Source organism: Apteryx mantelli, chromosome 14 (assembly GCF_036417845.1).
Source record: "Apteryx mantelli isolate bAptMan1 chromosome 14, bAptMan1.hap1, whole genome shotgun sequence".
Taxonomy (NCBI): Eukaryota; Metazoa; Chordata; class Aves; order Apterygiformes; family Apterygidae; genus Apteryx; species Apteryx mantelli.
In genome coordinates, this window is record NC_089991.1 from 18,906,829 (window position 1) to 18,930,996 (window position 24,168).

The 24,168-nt window shown below is 36.7% G+C and overlaps 1 protein-coding gene across 1 annotated transcript in view; it reads left to right on the forward strand.

Moving 5' to 3' along the window:
• Positions 1–24,168, forward strand: part of DOCK2 (dedicator of cytokinesis 2) — a 228,141-nt gene that overhangs the window by 52,869 nt on the left and 151,104 nt on the right. Inside the window, exons 24-26 of the mRNA XM_067304597.1 lie at positions 3,365–3,435; positions 4,082–4,188; positions 23,718–23,866. Coding sequence (XP_067160698.1) covers positions 3,365–3,435; positions 4,082–4,188; positions 23,718–23,866 — 327 coding nt within the window. The remainder of the gene's footprint in view (positions 1–3,364; positions 3,436–4,081; positions 4,189–23,717; positions 23,867–24,168) is intronic.

The window sequence follows — 24,168 nt, forward strand, 5'->3', positions numbered from 1 at the left end:
ATTTCAGATGCTCAGCTCATGCATTTGCAATGCTTATTCATAAAATTTTTTGTCTAGACTAATCCTTGTGTAGTAATTGAAAAGATTTTCCTATTGTGTGAAACCAAGATACAGAACCTCAGGAAGAAGAAAATCTAATAGTTTGTTAGATGTTGTCTGCCTGAGATTCAGTGACTTGTTGACTGCACACAGTTTATCTATTAAAACATATATGGTTCTGTTGTGTATTTGTATTTCAGTTGAGACTTCTCTGCTGAGAATGGCCTAAACTTGGATATAATTTCTGGTTTGGTCTCATTTGAGTGTTGCTTACCCTTTTTCAGTCAGGACAGGGATGAAAGTCGTACAAGAAATGACAACTGATCTATTTTAAAAGGATAGCAGGTGTATATAGTATGATTTCTTTGCCTGTTTATTTTGTTGTATGGAAGTCCAGAACAGCGTGGCTTTGCATGAGATGGAGCAACAAGTTGATGTAGAAATCTTATAGAATATCTGCATTATTTTCCAGTTCCAGCTCTATGATCTAATTACAGCTCTTGTTAGAGCTTCTGCTGTTGGGAGAATCAGTCTTGTGAGTTGTTGCAGATTCCTAGCAATTCTCTAGGTTTGTTGTGTAGGTTTGTGTAGGACAAAGACTTGGATCTTCTGTCCATGTCCCAGTCATAAACCTTCTGTTCTTTTTTTACTTCATGTCAATCTCATGATTCAGGAATGCTTTTCTGACTCTCCCTCCAAAACTCTTCTCGAGTTTCTTCTCCAGGAGAGAAGCGTTTAGCTTAATGGTTAAAATATGAGTTGTATTGAGTCTTATTGAAATGACAGGAGAATTTCTTGTAACACATGTGTTACAAGAAATGTGTTGATTTGTGAGACATATCTTTAGTCCAGTCATGTTAAAATTGACTTTTGCTTTTTCTTCGTAGTAACCATGAAACCACTTTCCACCAGTGATTTCTGAAATCTAGTGTGAGAGATGGAAGCTGCTTTTATAGTATTATTTTGAAAACACATCACCTTGAAACCTGAAATATTTTTGTTTAAAAGCAACTCTAGACTTATGTCTACGCATAAGTGTTCAAGAATTTACCTAGATCTTTCTGTAATAACTTTTTGAATTAGTGGCTTACTGTAGACTTAACTAAACCATTTGTTTTACCTTGTTGCAATTTAAATTACCTTATACTGAATTTAAGATACTTAAACGATTAAGAATTGTGTTATGTTGTTTTCCCCATTTACAGTGGTTTGAGACTTCCTATGATCTGTAGCAGTAGTTCATAATTAAAAAGCACATTTGCTTGCAGTTAATTAATTCAGTCTGTTCAGTTTAAATATCTATGGACTTCAGGGTCTAGTGGAAAAATGCTTCTGTTTTGGCTTTTTTCAAAATTTGTTTTGGTTTTATGATTTGCCAGTGTAAAGCTGAATGTGTGATCTCTTCTGGGTTATTACAGTTCATACAAACAAATGACACAAAGCAAGAGCTGTTCCTGCTTGCAAGGCAAGCAATAAATTCTACTGTTCTAGGTGAAAAGAACATATGTAATTTCAGCATGCGTGTGCTGAATCAATCCTGTAGGGTACACCTTAATGCCTAGAAGAGAAGACAGTAAGCCTCTATGAAACCCATATTTTTGAGATTGTTCTAACTCCTTTCAGGAGGCCAGTGTAAATTACAGGTGGTACAGGCCTAATACATAAAGTAGAGCTATATCAGTAATGGAAGAGTTCATGTTACTGTAACATAGATCTCAGCAAAATGTTAGTAGAATTTTACACCCTCAAATTGCATAATGAAATAAAACTGTTATTACCTTTGTAACGCTCATAATCTGGACCAAGAAGAGGTTAGTCAAACTATAACTTCGTGCCCCTTTTCTGTTTGGTAAGGTTGAATTTGTAGCAGCATGAAAAAGTAATTGCTGTAATTATTGGAAAGCTTTTTCTTCAGTTGTTAGTTAATCTCTGCTGCCATCATGAACTATAGCTTTTGCCAAAGATTTTTGCACAATGACATAAAATGGATACTATGGCAAGAAGACATTCTGGTCACTTGAAGTAAGGATGGGGAAGATATCTGATCTCTTCTAGAGAAACAGCTATCCGTAGATGATGTTCTTCTTGACAGTGAATGGTTGCACTGCATCTGGATGCAGATTTGAATTTCTCATATGGTTTCCATGAAAAGAGCCTACTGTACGTGACATGTATTGAAACAGAAAGGTGGGAGTGAAGAAATAAGACTGATGTCCTGCTCCAGATCTGTATTGAAATGGCCAGGTTCTCCTTTTTGATAAATCATGCAGAACTTTGAAAATATTTTTAAAATCCATGAAGTGTATTTTTAACTTGAATTCATTACCGCTTTTAGCCAAGAAGTATAGCATATCCTTTTGGCTGTGTGAAGTATTTGAGAAATACATTCTTGTTAGTGGAAAGATATAATTACAGGCCATTTTGTCAACATAAAAATCCTTGTAGGAAGTTCTTAATATCCAAAAGATAGGTAAAGAAAAATGCAGATAATGGCCCAGTGGGTGTTTAACATGTTTAACATTTCTGCTTTTTACTGTAAGCTTTTTCACTATGTGTGTTTTCAAAAGCTATTATAGAGGCTATACACTTTGAATCTACAAAGGAACTTTACGGACCCCGAGTAGTGCAAGTTAATGTCTTCAGGGATGTTTGCCTTAAATGTTGATGATAATTTTGAGCTTGAAGATTACCTGCTTGAGTATTCTTGTCTGTGCAAGAATAGTAATGTGTGTCTTTTTTCTTACTCTTGTCATCTTTTAGTGTTCTCTTATTCCATTAGACTGTCAAAATACAGTTAAGAAATGGATGGGATAAGATTTATCTTCAGGCAGTTCAGCTGCAGAAGGTTGGCTACAGAGATGACACTGTTTGCTCTTTTCCTGAAAGTATATCTTGTAGAGTGGATACATGGCAGTTATCACTTCTGCCTACTGCATGGCACATTCTGGGACAGAATTGATGCAAAAGATGTCCAAGAGCTCCTACTTCGATCGATGCTTTACACTTTTGCATGATAAAGACATTCTTATTCTGTGCCAGTTTTGGAGGCCCTTCTTTGGCCTATGAAGAGAATATGAACCACTCCATACTATTGTATTTAAGTTCCTCTGCATATCCTCAGCAGAGGAGCCCTCCTGTGACAAGTGCTCTATGATGAAATTTATGTTAAAGTATAAACTTTGAATCTGAAGGACAAAGTCCAAATTTACCTAGTTTGGTTTGTACGTGTATACGTGTACGTTTCAATGGTGTGCTCTGTATTACGTTTGTACGCTGCATGCAGAGAGAAACCTGCAATAGTAACACAATCTATTTGTCAATTCAGGTTGCTGCCTTGAAGTACATACCATCAGTTCTTCATGATGTCGAAACTGTCTTTGATGCCAAGCTACTGAGGTAGGCTGCTTTTGAACATTTAGTAGATGTATCAGATGATGTTTCCAATGCCATGCAGATTCTCACCCAGAATAAATTATTATTGATCAGTTTAAGTCAATAGAGCTATGCCAATTTATACTAATCAAGACAGTGATGGAATTCAGAGCATGTGTTTTTAAAAGGGAGTTCTGATCTTACTTGTATAATGATAGTATTTAGTATTGAGGCTCAATCCTTATACATTAACTCAGTGACTGGAATTAGCAAGTGGAGCAATGCATCTTTTTTTTTCCCCCTTGAGTAAGCACTATTTCAGGAAACCAAATCTGTTTTTAGTGGTTTGAAATTAGTAGCTTAATTTACTTATCAGATGAAGATAAGCTTATTGGCCCCCCACATACAAAAATATTTGTATTGCATGGAAGAAATGGAAAGTAATAAATATTTGCAAATATGGCCAAAATCTAGTTCATCCTTTTCTTGTTTCTCTCTGAAGATATCTTTCAAACCTGCTATTGATCTCTTCCCAATGTGATATAGGAAATAAATCCTAAAAAGAAATAAATATTTAGAAGTATATAATTTTTTGCTCTTGCTGTCTTTCTTATTAACATACGATGAATTGATCTGTATCTTATTTGTGACATTTTTCCTATATGTGCAGCCAACTACTATATGAATTTTACACTTGCATTCCACCAGTGAAACTGCAGAAGCAGAAAGTGCAGTCCATGAAGGAAATAGTACGCAGCAACCTTTTTAAAAAACAAGGTAAAGATAAAATGTCTTTAGAATTTAAATTAAATAGGTACAAAAATGTTGACTGACTTTAGTGTAATTCATGTTTGAAATTGACCTAAGAGTTAAGCGAGAGTGAATTTTGGAAGTCCTAGTTCTGAAGAAGATTGACCACTTTCTGCAAAATGACTAGTGTGCAAAACCATGGTTGCTAGGCTAGAACCGAGAGTAGCTGGGTCTCAGAGGAGTAGTTTGGTGTGTACTTCCTGTGATACAGTATTTTGATAGATGGATCTGTATGTGTCCTTTTAAGCTGTATAGTGAAATAGGAACATAAAATGAAACCTTGTGAAGGCAGCTTATGTTGTGTTTTAATATGAGGTCTATGCCTGGGCAGAGGAGAAAATTTTGATAGTGCAGCTGTAGTATAGTTCAGCTGCAATGCAGCCTCCCTGCCCTTTAGGGGAATCAGGATTTTTCACAGCTTTTATTAGAACTTTGCAGAATCGACCCACTGTTCCAAGCTCTTAAGAGCAGATGAAACTAGTTAATTTTCCAACAGATGTAATTTTGTATTCACAAATTTTTTTGGATGGCTTACTGTATTTAGAAGTACATTCTGATATATCATTGTGTTAGCAGTTACAGTCCTTGCTGCTGCTAAGGTCAGAAGTGCCTGTCATAAGTTTTATCTCTGCTTCTTGTGGCAAGTGGCATTTAGACCAGAAGAAAAAATATTCTCTTATAAATTTGAAAGACCTTTGGGTTAAAATAATGCACTCTCCTGACGTGTTAGAATTCAGTCAGTTACCTTGACTGAAGTTAACAGTAAGAAATGACCCAATGCAAGCTATAATCACCAGCTCTTTCTGCAGTGCTAATGATTTTCTGTGCAGACTGTAGATACATAAGATGCTAGCCCAGACTGTCAGGCAGTGAAAGCTGTAGTTCATCTCCAGTAAACCCACTGCGTTATTATCTGCAAGAACAGTCAGAGATTTAAAGCAGCTGTGTAAATCTGGTTCTAATAGTACTGAGGTTATTACTTTTCCTAATCTGCCTTTTGCTAACTTTTATGCTTTTACTGTGATACATTAGTCTCCAGTCAAATACCTCCTTTGCTGGAAGTAAAACTCAAATTTTCATCATTGTCTCAGAATCTTCAGAGTCAGAGAGTCAGAGCTGGCACTGCTGTGGTGTAACAATAGTTTCATAACTTTTTCCTTTAAAGAGCTTGTCTTATTGAAATGCATTTGTGCTGGTTTGTGTATCAGGAGTGTTTATCAGGATGACAGCTTGTATAAAAAGGAACAAAGTCCTAATAAAGATCCAGAAGCAAAATAAGTGAACATACAGTAACCTGCATGCTTTGCAGTTGTATAAACTTGCATCTTACTCCTTTTGGTGTACATCACACATTTAGCTCCTTCCTTCCATATCTATCTATGCTCCAGAGGAGAAAAGAGTTTGTTTGGTTTTGTTTTTGTTTGACTACATTGTTTAGGACTATTCAGGGATATTTGGGGATACTCTGTGCTGAGTATTGTACAAAAGTGGAAGAACAAGTTGCTTGATAGCAGGAGCTAGCAGTTTTAGTAAAAGGAGTGAGACAGTGTGGCTCCTTGTGATATTGGTGCACCAGCAGCATAATGATTGTGTGGCATTTTCCCTCTTAGTTGAGAGAAGGGAAGATGTTCAGTGTTGCTGCACCATATCTCTGACCCTTCCCTTACTGTTAACAGCACTGTAACCTTACTTTGTCCCATAGTTTATGTAGCTAGTGAAGGTGTAGTCCTACTGCTGGTATCAATGCAGTTATGGAGGCTTTTTCTTTCTTTCCTGTTGCATGGAAACTATTATGCTGAATTAAGTTGTTGTTATTACCACTTCTGAAATGTATTGCATCAAAATTCTAGTAAGCTTGAGTTCGCAAGCTCCCCTCAGAGTGCTGGGCTTGGGGGGGGGGGGGGGGCTCTGCTAGGTTGGTACAAGGATACAGGAGTCTCTCATGCAGCACTCAAGCTGGAACTTCGATGCTTGAGGCTGCTGGACTAAGAATATTTTGAAGTGTCATGACAGAGAACAGTTTTGTTTATGGCTTTAGTTGCTGTGTCTTTCTAAGTAAATTTTGGGATCATTCAAAATTGTTCTCATGCAAAAGAGATACAAAAAAGGTGGAGATTACAGGAGTTTGTATGCAAAGGCTTGAAATCTTCTGTGAGGATTGACTGCAGCAATGTAACATTTAAGAGGTCTGTATTGACATGGCTAAATATGCGCTGCCAGATATCTGAAGATGAATTTGAAGAGTGTTAAACCGGAAGTGGAGTTATGTAATAGTAATGGTGGTTTTATGACCTTATAGTGAAGCAGCGTGAGGTAAGTTACCTTCATTATACTGTAGCCAAGTGTCTGTGTTCACTTCCTAACCCAGTGGTGCCATTTTGGCTACTACTTTTGTGCTGGGGAGTTCATAGGTGTCCAGCGGAAGTTAGGCATTTACAGCATTTCCTACAGTGTCAGAATTCAAGATCTGCTGAATACTTAAATAGAAAGATGCAGTAAAATTGTTGTGAGTTGGTGTGCACTGTTACTTTTAGGCAGACCCTTCTTTTTTGAAATTTTGGGAGTTTGTGTGTTTTGATTTGATTATTTAGGTCAACAACCTTATTGATGCATGTGAACCACTAGTTTTGCACTTGATTAGAAATATGTGGCTTCAGTTAAGTAATGAAAACTGAAATTTGCCACTAAGAGTAGGATTCGCATCAAGTAATATTAAATGTTGAAGTCTAACATCTGCATTTGAATTAGTGATTTTAGATTCCCTTTATAGTACTTGGAGACAGATGAGCATGTCTGAAGAGCTATTCATCTCACCTTAATGTCCTCTCTAAGTACATCTGCTTCAACAAATTGCTACAGGGTGAAAAGTTACTTTTTGTTACTTTGTGATACCTGTTCAATGGTGATGTGAGATACTTCATTTACCCCAGAGGAATAGTCTGTCTTGAATTCATTTACTATGGGGTAAAATCATATATGCAGGCATTTATTAGGGAAATTATGAAGCAGGGACATTTTTTCTTGTGGTAGGTGTTTTTAGGTACTTGTTAAAGCATTGGAGCTTGGAGGCCAACCCAGTATTTAGAACTGAAGTTCTAAATGAAGTTATTCACTGAATGCTCCACAAGTGTGTAAGTAATGAATTTGAAGATGGTGTATCGATGTCAAACCAAAAACTTGTGTTGGACAAATTCATGCTTTTGTGGTAGAACATTTTTGACAATCATAAGCATGTGTATAATACTAATACGAAATATCAGTAGAGTGATCTTGAACGTGGTGATCTCAACATATACATACAGCACATGAGAAATGGAAATATTTTCTTGGCAAATATAGCAATAAACCCATATCTGAAGTTTTCTGGGTATGTAAGCTCATGTTAAGTGTCTCTTAGAGTGGAAGTTCTGGCAATGTTAGCCTGCTGAGACAGTCTCCTGCCATAGGGCAGTAATGTAATGCAGGTGCCTTCAGCGTTGTCCAGGCATGTAGTTGCCATCCAAAAGACTTTTTTTTTTTTTTTCCTGTTACAGCCCCAGTATTTAATGCTTTCAGAGCATTTGATTGCTTGTTGTCAACCAGAGTTTCACCTGGCTGCAACCAGTAAAAGATTTTTCAGAGGGATAAGGAAGCTGCTTCCCTGTTTTCAGATAACAGACTTGTTGGTGCCAGCAAGTAGCCTTGAGTCTGGAATCTCCTGGGGCTATGGCCTTTTTTGTTTGAATTGGATTGGTAAAACTGGAATTTATTCAGCAAACAGACTGCAGGATCAGTGCCTAGGTGTGTGAGAAAATCCTGTGCTCAGGCTATGCTCAGCTAATGCAGAGAGTTAGGGGTGGAAGGACGAAGAAGGTATATGGAGATAAGGAGAGAATCGGGGCTGGGGTGTGGGTGGGTAGACTTTTGGTTAAACCGTTGCCCTAGGTTGTTGCGGTACCTAATGGCAAACATCTCCTTTACGCAATTTACAGTTCTCTTCCTAGGTATCAGCCTTTGGTTATTAGAGCATCCTAGGCCATCTTTGCTGTTGTTTACTTTGTTTATATTATGCTTTTATTGTTAGCCTGTGTGCTACTCGTGTGTCCTTTCTCCAAGTCTGCAGTTTGTCTAAAGGTGCTGCACTTGTTCTTAGTTGTGAAATGGCGTCCCGCTGTAAGAGAACATACAGCTTTTATCTGATTGTGTTGAAGGAGAGTCTTTTTCTTAGCTCGCTGTTGAAGAATATGTCCTTGTGTGGGAAGGCACAATTGTCCACTTAAGTGTGAAATGTTTGTTACTCCGCTTTTCAGTACTGTCCTTCCCGTTGACATCACTCAGGCTTGGAGTGCGTTGTACTACTTGACCTTGGAAATCTGGCAGCTGAAAAGGTGTGCGGTTGGTGAGCTCTCCCCTAGCTCTGGGGAATCCAGCCATCCTGCAGATTTTAAGGAGGTTGTATGCTATGGGAGTCATTTGGTCTTGGTCACCGTTGCGCAGTAAATGAAAGCTCTGTTCTGTGTTTGTTGTCTTGGGCAATCACTGTAGGATTGTTAATAGCTTAAGTACTGAACCCATGGCTGGTAAGGGGAGGGAAGAGGGACTCGCAGTTGTGGGTTTTTTTTTTTTTTTCCTTCCTGTTTTATCTAAGCCAAAATAAAATTTTCATGTATTTACTTATTGTGCTTACTTTGGATATGTTTATTTGATGGCTACGTCAGTAATCTTATTCTAAGCATAGCTTTGGAATTTACTATAAAGTCTGTAGAAGATGTTAATTGACAACTGCCCACAGTATGAAATCATCAAATAAGCCTTTTAAAGCAACTTCATTTTCAGCTATTGGAGGTGTTAGTGAAGCAGCAGCTATGTCTTGTTGTAAATGAATATATGTATGTATATTTATATTGATTAGGGAATTAGAGATCACTTTGGTGGGAGTGTTTAGAAGACTAAATGGTTGGTTTTAAACTTCAAAACACAATTCTATTGGACTGACGTTCATTAGCAACATATTTCAGGCAAATGGTTAGTTCTTGCACATGACTAACCATTATCATTATATATTCAAACAGTTAGTCTCCTTAACAATGTTATCTTAAAGTAGCTGCGAATATGTAATACCAAAGAGCTGATATTGTGTAGCTGGCACTGAGGGTCCTTGATGCGCTTAATTGCTTGATTCCCTTTGACAAGCGAAGCCAGAACTGAAGCAGGTGACTTCTCCCCCCATTTGGGATCTCCTGTTTCTAGCCAATCTCCAGCCTCTGGTCTCTGCTCCTGGACTAGGTGCTACAAGAGGCTCCCGGGGGGAGGTGGGGGGTTCCTTTCCAAGGCCGTGGCATGTACTTTATTCTGATGCTTGGCTGTTTGCTCCCCGCCCTTTGCGAAGTGCCTTTCCCGAAGCGAAAGCAGTCTTCTCCCAGTTCTCAAGGTTATCCTTGTTTAGTGGTCTTTAATCGACAGTCAGTAAGTTACTGGTTGTTCTGGGGTCTTTGTTTTCAACCTGCCCCCATTTTTTGAGACCTTTGCTGTTACTTCCTGCTTAAATTCTTCATCATAATAAGAGATGCCTGGTACCAAGCTCTGGTTCACACAGCAGGATCTCAGAATAAGTTGTTAACAAGTCTAAAGGGACAGGGCTTGGGTAAAGCACGGGTAGTGTGAAGCATGGTTAGCTTAAGGCCTGCTATTAGTAATGGCAGGACTAGTTTTACTGGGCCTCAAGGTACAGAAATGCTTACACGTTTGTGTGTACGAGGATGCTTATGTTGGGATTCAAAACAAGCTAATGTTAAAGTCTGCTAGTGTGGTTCTAGTTTTATGGGTTTAACAGGCCTTTGCTTTAGCTACGGTCTGTTAATGCAAAATATTCTGTAAAGGTCTTACTGCTTGCAATAAATAGTAAGAATAGATTGCTGTTTCTTTGTAAATACAGCTTGTCTGAAGTCTTGAAATATATAGCTGGTATATCATCAAAAAATGTCTACCATAGAACATGTCATGAGTTATAAAAGGGATATAAATTTTCTGTTTGAAAATTTTAGGGTAATAATAAAAAATTTTGCTGAAAAGATTTCTAAATCTGAGGAGCTTGTTTCAAAGCAGTAAGTGGTGCTTTTGTATACTGCTGACCAGATAATCAATACGTTTTTAATTGTTCCCAGAGGAATAGGCAGTGGGTTCGTTTATTCTTAAATTTGTGAATTTAAAAATAAATAATGCTTAAAACCTCTTGATGTGGAATTTTTGCTAATTTCAAACATTTGACAAAAAACAAAGCAGTTGACTGTTTGCGTCAATCTTCTTTTCCCTCTTATCTCTTGATATACAATGATTTTTCAATCACTTATAGAAAGCTTTCTGAAAATTCCCTATTTTGTGGAAAGAAACAGTTTTCACTTTCATTTTTTTAAGCATTATCATCAAGACAAAGTTAGCTTGTTAAATTCCCTTATTTGCTGCACACTTCTGCAGAGTAAGCATGAATAGTAAAACACACCTTGTCCCAGATATTAAGCAGTAAAGAGGGTTATTAAAAAGACACCCTGCCTTCCCCCCCCCAAAAACAAAACAAAACAAAACAAAACCCTACCAAGTCCATGTGGTGTCTGAAAGGCAGTGGTATCAGTTGTTCCCATATGGACTGTCTGGCCAGTATGCTGCTGCTCTGCTTTTCTACAGATAGCATAGTTTTTCTCACCTTTTTGTACTGCCTTTAGAAATCTTCGTTTTCCCGTTTTGGTTGAAGACCCATCCCACAAGATTCCTAAGCAGTGCAAAAGCCATGAGACTTTTTGCCTATTTCATTTATTGAATCTTTTTATAAACCAGTGCAATGCCATGTATTTCATAAACTTCATAATTGTTATGTTCATATAGCTTTTAACGCAGTTTTTCTACTGGAAACCACCTTTGGGACTTCATGATTTGTAAGTCAGTCGGTCTCTTGGTCGGTTTTTTCTTGTCCCTGAACATAGATAATGTGTGAGAAGTCAAGGCTGTATTTACCAATATGGAAGTTCAAGTTCTATTTCATTAAATCTGGACAAAAAGCAGAATGTACATATGGGAAAAGGAAAATTGAGACGGGTTAATTACTTTTCTCAAGAATGTTGATTTCTAAATATGAAAAATTGAATTTTTGCAAATACACTTCTTTGTTTAAAAAATACATACACATATTTCCTTAGTTCTTCACCTTTAGCAGCAATTCCTAGGAATGTTGCTTTGTGTGCACTGACATTGTGAGCAGTTCTGTATTTCCTAACTTTGGCAGATATAACTTAGTCAAAAAAATTACCAATTGTATATCTTGACTGAAATTAAAATAACTCTAAACACTTGAAGTAGTGTTTTTTTTTTCTCGTGTTCTAGAAAGTGTTACCATAAAGAATTTTTGACATAGCTAATGTTAAGCCATGTGAACAGAAAGCCAGGTATTCTCAGTAGTGCTATCCAGTGATTCGACAAGTGGGTCAGCACTAATAATAAATTGAGTTTAAAAAAAAAAAAAGAATAAAAAAGTGAAAAGTCGTAAGCAATAACCGTAAGATAAAGAGAGAAGCTGCAGCCTGAGTGACAGGTTTTCTGTCCTAGATGAAAAAATGTGTATATATGTACAGAAAGCAGTGTGTTTGTAGCAGTCTCACTTCAAAGAGGGGTTTTCTTTGTGTGTAATCATGGATGATTCGTTGTTAATCTGCCCTGTATTTTGCTTTTCCATAAATTACTAAGGGTTATTGAAACACTAAAATAGTTATTTGTACATAGAATGAATAATATATGTATGAATATAATTCAGTTTTAAAATTACAGCATTTTTTCCTGTAACTGTCATGTTAACAGATTTTAAAAGTGTGTGTATTCCTGCAAAGTCATAAAAATCTTTAGTATCTGAACGGGTCACTGTGATCCAAACTTGCTCTAGGAGTTGACTGTGAAAGCGTGTGCAACTGATAAGCACAGAAGCAAGCTAGTATCTGTACATATTAAGGTAGCTCTTGCATATGCAATTACCGTAAGATGAGCTTACTGTTATATTTAGATTACTAGAAAATACCTAGAAGTTATTGTTTTCAAAGGAGCATGGGGATGATTTTTCACTTACTAGCTTAAAGTAAAAGATGATTTTCTGAAGAAGCCGTTCCCCAAAACGGAGAGAAATCAAGTGGATGTGCTTTCTGTAAAACATGTTTCTATTAGCTGATTTCAGCCATTTTGGATTCAAAACAGCCCTGAAAATAATAGATACAATCAAATTTCATATAATGCAATAACTGTTTAAAATTATGCCTGTTGAAATACAAAAGTGTCCAATTAATATCTAGACTGAAATACTACATTTTGTTCACTTCAGATCATCACATCTATAGCAGGAACTTATTATCTCTTGTTAGTAAATAGGAATTGCATAAGAAAAGCACCATAAGGAAACAGAACATGCAAATTAAGAGGAATTTTTAGTATATTATTTAAAACCAGGTTTGTAGAAATGCGTTTAAAAAAACCAAAACAATCCCAAACCTTGTGAAAGTATGTACTGAAAAAACACGGTAGTAAGTAAAAGATGACAAATCTTAAAGTATTACCTTAATTACTATTGTTAATACAGCATAAACATGTACTTATTTAACAGAACCAATGGCTAAATGGCTAATTTACCAAAAAATTGATTACACCGTACTTCCTCCCTTTTCCATTGTTATTCCTTCATTACCTCCCACTGCTGTCTTGCTCTCCCTCCCGTTTCGGTCTGCCCACCAAGGAAAACTGGAAGTGTAGTCTGCAGATCAGGAAAATTCTTGCTTTTTGATTCCTGATCCTTCACATACCATGCAGTGCGCACACTGCTCAGCCTTAACTTGGACCGTGTACTACCATATTCTTTTTAAAATAAAGCTAAAATATGCACAGCATAAGTCATTATCTTGCTAATTAGAGAGTAATTTTTTAAATATTTTGTACTTCAATATTTTGATGAAGTGACAAAATAAAGCTGCTTCTCACCATCACTGTTAAGAGCTAAAAGTTCATACGTATATGGACCTGGCAGGTTCTCTGCTCTGTGATGCACTTTGATCTGGTGCATTCCTTTTTCTCTACCCTCAGTGCAACCCAGTGGCGGCCCAATGGACACTTCCTTTTCATCAGACCTATCACTGAAAAAGTTGTCATCCCTCTGACACTCACCAGCCAGCAAACAGCATTACTGTTTCCAAATCGCAAACATGGTGGTGTCTGGGTGTCTTGGGTATGGCATTTATTCATGGTTTCTCTTTTGGGTGATGATTGTAACTTTCCTTGCCCCCACCATGTCCTAATGCTGCTAATGGCAGAAAATCAGTCTTCAAATAAATGCAAGGTGTTCTTACATCTATGTGATATTTTACAGTTATTTCCATTTATTTTTTGCTTTCATATTACTTGGAGTTAGCCAGCAAATCATAATTAATATAGGAAAAATCTATAACATGTTTATTTGCAGGCACTGGAAAATGTGAAAACACTGATACACAGTTATGTATCTCTGATATTATAGTAGTATGAAAAAGTTTTTGTACTGTGCTGTTGTAAAGCTGTGCAGAATAAATGGGAAATGGGAAACAAGTCCTTTGCCTTTTATGTTGCCATGATTTAAGAAAAGAAAGAAACCTCTGAAAGAAAGCTTTTAGTGCTATACATTAAATACGATTGATTCTAAAATTAATTCTATAGAAAACCAACTGTGTTTATAAGGGTATAGACACAATGCCTGATTCATTACTCCAAGCAATGAGATGGAAAGTGTTTTATGAGAAGGAAAACATATGTAGTGTAGCACAAAACAGGATGCAGCAGGATAATTAAGGTAAGATTGTCAACAGTATCGTTAACTAAAGTTCACATTCATCTAGAGCCAGGTAATAGGTTTCTGTCATAAATATGAAATACATTTTACTACATTGCCAATTACAATGGAGTCTATTAATTTGTGTGCATTTCAGATTATCCATTTTTCCTCCAGGCTCTAGTGTTTAGCCTCTTTCCATCTAGTTCATTAGAGTTCCAGTTCAGTTCATTTGCTTTCCTTCCCAATGGTATTGTCTATATTCTTTATAATTTAATTAGATTTTGTATGTTGGTATTTCTCTTCCTTCATCAGTTGATGTTCACAGCATTTTCTCAGGAAGTGGCATTGGGGAAATGCAACTGAAAATGTGTTTTAAAAAAAACCAACTCTATTGGTTTTATTAAATAAATTACATGTGAACCTGAAGTTGGAAGCTGATAAGCTCTGAGTTTAAACTGAATTTTCTGGTATCTAGTTCCAGGCATTCGAAAGGTTTCACTGTAGATATCTTAAACAGAGTGCTTTTATCAGCTAGGATGTGCAGTTAGTGCTGCAGTAACTGATCCTCAGAAACCCCACAAAGTTACAGCACTTCTACAAGCTTTTAGATTTCACTGTCCTTTTTTTGGTGAGTCATTGATTTCTTGTTCCCACTCTATAATTATATTTACTACTAACAGAGCTATGGTGGTTCAGCTGTTTCAGTGGTTGAAAGTGTCTGTCCAAAGGAAGATTGATGCTTTCAGCTGCTTGTGGACTTTCACTGTAAAGTCTAGGAACATTCTTGCGTGATGTGTGAGCACGTGGACAGATATTTATCCAGATTGTGTCTTCAGATGTTCTTTCTTGATCAGAAAATGAAATATTTATCTTTAACTTCATTTCTGATACTTTCCTTCCAGACCCCTTGAAACAATTCATATTTTAAAAATATTAGAGGGGGAAAAATGGATCTTGCTGTGTATAAGCGCCCCTTACTGGATTTCAAAGTCTCACCTATGACGCAGGGAATGGGTCTCCTGTCGAACATCTTTCCCTTTGTATAGTTCGATGTAATGGCGGCTTCTTTCGCTTGAAATTCTCTGTTTGACCTGCCAAGATTTCCAAGGAGAGTTTTGTTAGGATTGTTTGGTTTCTGTGTAAAGCTGCTTTTGATACATTGTTGCTTTTTAGGAACCTATTGCCAAAATTCCCTAGCCGTTTCTTCTTTCTTGAGAGATCACTGGATTTGGACATATTTTTTAAATTACATGTGATTTTTTTTTTTTTTTTTTTTTTTTGGAGTCAGTATTTCTGAGCTTACAGTGTTTGGAACATTGATTTTTATTTTAAGCTGTCCGTGGAATATTCACTGACATAATTATGTTGAAATTTATAAACCAGTTGGCCTTGGGAGGACTGTTTATGGGTATGAATATGAAAAACTTTAAAATTAAAGCATTTAATAAATCAGTTAAATCATTTAAATAAATTTTTATTTAAATTATATTATTATATTTATTTAAATAAAACAAATCAGTTAAAGCAGTTTATATAAAGTGTGTATTCACGTTGTCGCTTTTGGCTTAGTACTCTCTAGAAGTCCTGTCCAGATGAGGAGCTTGGCTGTGCTGTAGCAGAGCACAGTGAGACAAGCTACTCCAAAGAATATAAACTAAGTAGGTCACGCAGATGGTCACTGGCAGGGGTGGGAATAGAGCTTCAGTCTCTTGGCTCTAAACGCAGGGCCTCTGCTCACTGTGGCTGTAAACACAGCTACTACATGCTCAGCATATGCAAACCACTTGCTGATTTCTGCAAGAACATATGCAAAAGGCATATGTTAACACTAGGGGTTAATTTGCCAGAAGAAATGATGAGACTGTAGTGTGGTGTGTGTGTTTTTTGTTTCTTTTTATTGCAAAGCTCATTCTACTTAGTATTGTTTAAACAAGATATGTGCTTGTGTATATCCATAATTACACTGATCTAATATTGGTGTATACATGTGCAAGTTATATGCATGACAGCAGCTCAAGAAAAAAGGAAATTTCTGCAAGTTACAGAGTTTCGATATCAATAGAATATGCTGATTCTTTCACTTTACTGCTTAAAACCCCCTGAAATTTCTTGTGTTGGTGATCTAGGAGGGCAAAGATACAAGTCAGGTCTGGGATTCATCCCTTAATAAACAATACACATATAAATATTTGCTTAATTTTTGAGATGCAGCTGAGGAAAACTGTCAATTGACTGGTCCTGTGCTATCCATGTTATGTGTGTTGTTAATTATGGTATCTTTTAAATCAGATCATGATCTTAAATACTGTAATATTAAATTTAAGCAGTCACAGTAACTTGAAATAAAATGGATAAACTATGAAATTTGTAGTACATACCACATTTCTCTGCCTGTAGTTTTAATTGGCAACCGGAACCATAAATTATGCATATATATAGTGCATAGTATAATAACGATTTAGATTCTTGCTTAATCCTTGAAAAATGTGGAAAGTGTAATATGCTTCAGTAGCTACTAGTCATCTTTGGGTTTAATACAGATAGGTAGATCTGACAGTTGTATGAAAGATAAGTTACATCACTACTAATAAAAAAAATTTAACATGATAAATAGTGCAACAGCTAAGTTGCATGTAGTACTAATGGCAGAGGCATTAATTCCTGCATCACCACGCATAGATCAAAGGCTCTGTACAACAAACATCCATCGGCATCAGAACCAGATATGTGGTTGTTAGAATTGCCCCAAGGCAGTTTACTTCTTTGTGTAGTATGAAAGATTCTTACACTTACTACAAGCAAAAAGAATGTACCGTAAACAACAAATTTATTTCAATCACAAATTGTTTCTTTGGAGTATATATGTATTCCTCTAGTATGAGTGAAAATATTTTTGGATTGTAAAGTTGAAGCAGAGAAAGGTACAAACTGTAAAGCCTGTCCCTCTCATTTTTCAGAAACAGAAATACTTGCGTGCACTTCTAACAACCAGCGAACGAGACGGTGTTAGGGGCCTTGGCGGGTGTGAGGAGAAGGCGTTGCCTTGGGTAACATGGCCTGACCTGAACACGAACGGGGCTCGTAACGCTACGTTTTCATACAGGAGAGCCCTAGCGATGTAAGCTTGTCCTGTGAGGTACTTCACCAAGCTTCTCTGTCGGAGAGAGCAGGAGCATAATGACTTCTACTTCCATGTCTTTTGAATCCTTCTTTCTAAAGATTTGAATCTGTTACATATGGGGCATGATACATCAGGAAATGCAGGTTTGTCTCGTAGAAACTGTGTAATACCTAAGTTGCACAAGGAATTTGTACCCTTTGATCTTTTTTTCTTTTAAGCATTCAGACTGTAAGTGCATGTTTTGATTTCAGAGAAGTGCAAGTCAGGGTCAACTAACGGAAATAATTGGCATAAAAGTGACAGAGAACCATTAGAATCATGTCTGTGGTCTTTCTTCTGTGTAACACAATTAAAAACTTGGAAATATATTGGTTTTGCCTTCAAAACTTTTAAGATAGTTTGGTTGAAAAACAGTAAAAGGAATACTGGTAATTTCTGATTAAGCCTCTTGCCATTTAATTATTATTATTTTAACTAGTTTTAACTGTTACTAAAATCTTAGGTTGTGCTGGTAGTGATGTGAGCTCCTTCAGCCTAACTTTGATTTTTCATTTTCTGTCATTGTTTTCCTGCTTTGTGTTCAGCACAACTTCCCAAAATTTTTAAATGTTTGAATGTAGGAGTTTGTTAATGCATTTGACTCTCCCGTTTTTAACTATTGGGAAACTGAAAATGGCCACTGTTCATAAAAGTTGGCTCTAAGTTGAAATACAAGTCAAGTCTTTTGTGTGGATTCATTCTTGAATTTTGTACTTAGCTTAAAAAAAAAATCATCTAAGGAACATACTTTTGAGTGTTGTTTTTATTCCTTCCTCCCTTATAATATGCATGAGTGTTTTTAGGAGCACATTATCTTTAAAGCATTCCTTCTCAGATCCTTTAGTCACTTTATGTCAGTTTTATTCCTGCAAGAGTTTGATATGGATAGGGATGGTATATGCATGTGTTAAGGTATCTGCATACATTTGTGGTGATGCATGTAAATGAAAGCTGTTAGTTTCTCCTGTTTGTAGAGGAGTATGTGCCCCTGGTATCTTTTTGTTAGTCTTGACCCATTGTGGCAGTTTTTTGGTTATAGTTTAAAAAAAAAACAAAAAACTTTCTATATGGAGGAAAACATATCAAATTAGCATGAAATTAAGATGCTAATGAAATTTTTTTAATGGTGAATTTATTCTAAGTTCATATCCAGAAACTCCTCTGTTTACAGCTACTTTAAGTAGAAAACAGAACAAGTATGTCACAGAAGTTCATATAAAACTATTACTTAATTTAGAAAAATCCTGTATATATATTAGAAGAAGTGGAGGAAAAATGTTGGAAATCATCAATATTCTATTTTCTATGTCCAAACACAAGGCAAACTTCTAAATCTGCCAGAATAGATATGCTGACTAGCATTTGTTGCAGGCTGACAGACTATCAAGTTTGCAAACCATATGGCGTCTAAAGAGGTGGGAAAAGGGACTGAAAGCTCTCAGAGGGTTGTTTTTGTGACAGCCATGGTGTAGTGTTAGATGTTGCTGTGGCTGCCTTTGAATTCGTGGTGTTACTCTGTTCCAGTGAGGAGTGGCTGAACTTGAAGATAGCCCTGTTAGCTGGGAAGGAGATGCATTCTTCAGGGTTTTAAGTAAGTGTGGTGGTGGTGTGCTGTGACTGTTAACGCTATACCTGTTGCACATGTAACCTCGCTTGCTGATATTTGCTTTGAACAGTCAGCCTCAGTGTCGTGTGCCATCTCCATGGGATTAGCCGTTGCGGTTCTCCTCCTTGGGTTGGCACGAGGTTCCAGGAGAGGAAAAAATGCAGGGCTTCCAGCGCTGCCCGAGAGTCTGCTGGTCACCTATGGTACTTCCCCTTCCTGTGGCTCTTGCCTAAACTGAAATTTGAATGTAGATGTACCAACTGAAAACGCGTACAATTTTTCTGCACCACTGTTGTGTTCAGAACAGAGTTAAACAGTGAGTAATGAGGAGGAAGACCTTTAACAGAGAGATGCCCGCAGCTGTGAGCGGATGTCCTCCTTTGTGAAGAAGCACGGAGCTTTATTTGCGCACGGACTGCCATGAGACGTCTCGCCTTGTTGAAAGGACGTTGTTCGCTGATTTTGTTTTTAAAGCTTTGCTCTGAATCTGTATTCAGATGACACCTATGCCCGTATTAAATTGGCACACCAGTTTTTAAGTGGGCATGAGGCCATCCTGACAGATGGATGCGACTACAGGCATGCCAGGGAATCAAGAATAGTGTTTTCGAAGGGAGACGCAAGTGATGTTGAATCTTTATTACCATTTTGGCTGCACATATGAGGCACTTGGGAATGAAGCCTGCCTGTGATTTATTTATTTTTTTCTGAAGGAGACACAAATGTCTCTTCTAATGATACTATTGCATTAATGATTTATAGTGTTTGAATTTCACTTACCTGGTACAGAAGAAATCATTAGATATCTTCTGGAAATCTCATTTACCTGGAGGTGGATGAGGAGAATAGAGAAATTAGAAAATTATATGCAGCTGTGCTTAATCTTTTACCAGACTGTAGCTACCTGACTCTGTTCAGGAAGCTACTGCCAGGAAACTTCTCTGAGAGGCATGTTGGAATTTGGGGCTGATCACTTCATAAGGAAATATGTGTTTCTTTTGATACATGTTAATGAAATAAATGTGAGTTGTTCAAGCTATGGTGTTGATGTTTTATGTGCCCCAATACAGTTTGGGACAAGACATGTTTTTTTTATTTAGTGCATTCTAGGTTCTGGGAAAGGCAAGTAGTGGAACAGTTGCTTTATCATGGATTTTAACATTAAGAAAGAATGTGCATCTCTGTGCTGGACACCTTTCTTATTACATTGCTTATCAAGCCCAAAAGTAGGTGGTGCTTAAGCTTGAAGCTCCTCCCCCAAGCACCCCTCCCCTGGGTCAGGCTTGCTTTTTTTTTGGGGGGGGGGGGGGGTTGCTTCATGAATTCAAGTCAGCAGATACCACAACAGAAACTTTTACTTTGGCTCTTTTCTCCATTGCTCTAACCTTTCCTGTGATTTTCCTAGGTACCACTGCCTTTTTCTAGCCAGCGAGCTGTTGATGCACAAATGAGCACTTTCCTTATTTCATGTACTTAAAATATATTTTCTTCTGTGGTGATACTTTAATAGTATAAGCAATAATTAGCCCTTGAATAAAGTTTTCTTTGTCCTGAGATAAAAGGAGGATTTCACGTGTTGTATAACTTTCTAGTGAAATGGATTTAATGTAAATATCTCTTTTCTTAAAATGAGAAGGCATGATGACAGTTTTATGTTTGTATTTATCCACCTGTAGGTTCAGGCTGAGATTAAGGCTCATTTTTTGCAAATACTTCAATTTTTCAGCAAATTTTTCAATTTGTTTGATGCATTTGTTTGTCAGAACCTCGTGGAATTGCATCTTCATGTGGGATGTCTTTAGCTGGTGGGTACTTTAAGTAACCTAACTCTTTTTCGTACTTGAAGACCATTGATTTTATTTCTGCATAATGCTCTAGAAGTGCATTATCCGAGTTCTTTCCTACACAGAAAATGAAGGAAGGCTTCTCTATTGCCTTAAATAACAAGCTTTTATCTAGCAGCCAGTCACAAATTGCAACTGTATAGCATAATCTAAACCCAAATAATTAATGCAATAAATAAGATTTGCTTATAAAAGTATATTGAACAGTTCCCCATTATTTACAATTGCAGGGATAAAAAGAAAAGGAGGGGGCGGGGGGAGTAATAAAGCTAAGGCTGTTTAAACAACCTTTGAACTTCCATATAGTTTGGCACTTCAACATTGTTCACATCTGAAAATTCACTGTAAATAATTGATCAGCTGCATATGTTAAGTCCTTATAATAGAATCTACACATATCAAATGTGGGCTCTTTTAATTTATAATGGGAAGCATTACTGTGAGTCATGAAGCTTGTACAGAAATTAGCTTTTCAAACTGGGGGAGTCAATTGTACATTCTGCCTCACTGTCCTCGAAGTAAAATAGGAAAATTTTGTATACACAAGAAGCCCTGCTTTCTTCATGTTTATGAAATTTGGAATGACTTCATGCAGAAAAAGAAAAACTATGTTAAAGATTTATTTCTTTTACCTTTTTGTTTGTGTGTGTGTGTGAGATTTAGTCAGCAGTGGGCACTTTACACTCTGGTAGGAAAAATTTTAAATGGCCTCTGAAACTCTGACATGAAGGAATTCTAAATTGCTTCAAAAAATGAACATTAACTTCTCTTTAAGGTGTTTCAGTTAGAGCTCATGATCTTCTCCCTACTGTCCAATTATTGGTCAAATGGGTAAAGATTTTATCTATACTGGTGTCACTGGCGTGAGAAGTGAGATTTAGTTGTTATTAATATGCACAATATAATACCTACCTTGAAGTCCTGACTTTTTTTCTATATAAGTACAAATTTTAAATGCACTTGAGCTAAAACACAGTATTTCCCTGGGGTAATGTCTCTGCTCAGTTTGGTCTCTTACTTTAGAAATCAAGCTCTGTAATACAGATTTTTATTATGATTTATTATCCAGGTGCTTCCTCTAACTTTAAAAGCTACCCTAACAAAATTTTTTATTTCTGCTAGGTGTCCAGTATCTTGAGAGGAGACCTTATTGGTTTAAAAATGGAGCTGTATATTGTTTTTGGGGAGTGGGGGCAATAAATAAATAAATATGTTTATCCTGGTGGGTGTGAAACTGGAATGTGCACATAATGGTCCGTGCTGTGAAAGGTGGCTGAGGTGCCACATAACTTAACGACTTTGAACTTCGCTATTATCAGGGGGCCTGTTAAAGTGATTATGTAGAAGTTCCTAGTGATTTTTTTAAGTGGAAATATTGAATAATAGATAATATGATAAACTTTTTAAGAAAGGGCGTTTGGCTGTAAGAAAACAGCTGCCAGTTAAATTTCTTACATACTGTCATTTGGAATGTCTATTTCTACAAATGTGATTGCAGATCAGTTAAAGGTTGGATGTTTGTGTCTAAATGTACCAGTTTTTCATGTTACATTCATTTTAGCTGTTATTGTGCCTGTTGCAGAATGTCGGATTAACAGTTATGTATCTTTATAGAAAGTGGAGTTTATATACAGCAGGTTTAGAGCAGAGAATATTTGTGATCCAAAATCTTGCAATGTGTAGGTTTAGATGTAACTGTTTGCACATGACAGTTATATGTATGCAATATGCAAATCTGTTTTATTGCCTATCATTTGGGTTTGCATGTTGGCTCCACAGTACTATGAGAAAGATGGTTTCTTTTCTAGCTTATATGTTACTCCTTATTATAATGAATTATTCCTTCAGCATATCTAGCATGCAGTTAGAGAATCTGAAAAGGAAGGCAAGGATGAGGTAGAATCAGAAATAAGAGAAATAGAAATCTTCATAACCCTCACTGCTTGCTGCATGGGTATTTTAATACAGGATAAGTGTACATGCGGCAATTTTTCCTGCCTCTCTTCAGGTGTTGTGTAAGTGCTATGAGATTGGATCAAGAAGAAATATGTTTCACCCATGTGTCTTTAGAATTAAGATTTTAGTTTGGGGTATTGATGTCATCAGTTCTGGTACAGCAAGCCTTGATGTTTGAGTCTGATGTGGATGAAAAAATGACAAACATCAAAAAATATCAAGACTTTAACTGCATCTGTATGCATGTGAAGGTTGTATGTAGAGATGTATCTTCATTCATAACATGCTGAAGGTCTCCATTTCCCCAAGACTCAAGATCCAGCTGTCCCTGTAGATTTCTTGCTCTGTGCTGGCACTTGGTTGTTTCCAGCAACCAGCTGCTGAATCTTCTGTACCTGAGGATTAGCAACTGGTCGTTTGTACTGCACCAAGCTACCACTAGGCTATCATTAGTTAAGAATCTTAACAGTACAGGATCATAGGATAATTCAAGTTGCAATAGACTTGAAGTCTCTAGTCCAACCTCCCACTCAGAGCATGTCAATATATGTGTGAGACTGAAATATAACTTGCTATTTGTATCAGTTCCCCAAATTCAAATAAGGACAGATGTATGCACAGCTCTTGCTCTTTGAAAATGAGCTTGAAAAGCCTTTCATTAGAGTCCTTTCTTTGTCTGTATTCTTTTAAATGTTTTTAGTAGGTAAGTTTTAAAATGGTATTCGTAGAACACTTCCACTGTTATTTGCAAAGAATAACTAACAAAGTATTGTGTTTGTCTTGCATTAAAATCCTGTCCCTCCTTAAGCATAGTGTATTTCCAGGTACTTCATATGTAAAGTCCCTAAACACTTGGGACAAATTAAACAGCCTTCAGAATTCAGCTGAAGCATTTTAGTTGGATCGGGGGGTTGTTTTTTATATATGACAAATACTGTTGACATACAAAAATACCACACAGGTTTAAGAGAATCCCTGAGGCCTGGCTGAGAAATCAAGAATTTCACAGTGGAAGAGACTGTGGTTGTTCAAGCGTATTGTGTTTTGCTGTTTGGAGGAGGATTTATTTGCAAATAGTATTTGATTTACCTTTGTTCTTAAAATCTTTTTTTCTGCTTTCAGAATGCAGGGACATTCTGCTTCCCGTGATCACTAAAGAGCTGAAGGAGTTGCTGGAACAAAGAGATGAGCAGCAGCTCCAAGTCCAAGAGAAGAAGTACTGTGTTGAATTACTAAATAGCATCCTGGAGGTTCTGAGCTGTCAAGACCCTGTGAGTATTGATGATCTTGTAAATGGCCCAAGACTGTAGTAAGCCTGAGCTGATTAAGTTGTAAATTATTGATACTGATGAATTTCATTTAAATTTTTAATACAAGTCAGTGGCAAATTGAACTTTCCTCCTATTTTTCATAAGCTTAAATCCAATAGCAGTTAGGTATTAAAGATAAAATGCTGAAATCCATGGTATCTTTTTTTTTTATTTCTCAATTTAATATTCCTTAAACAGTTGGTTGCTGTAAATGACTATAGTAGTATTAAAGACAGTGAGGCTGCATTGATTTACTCTACCAG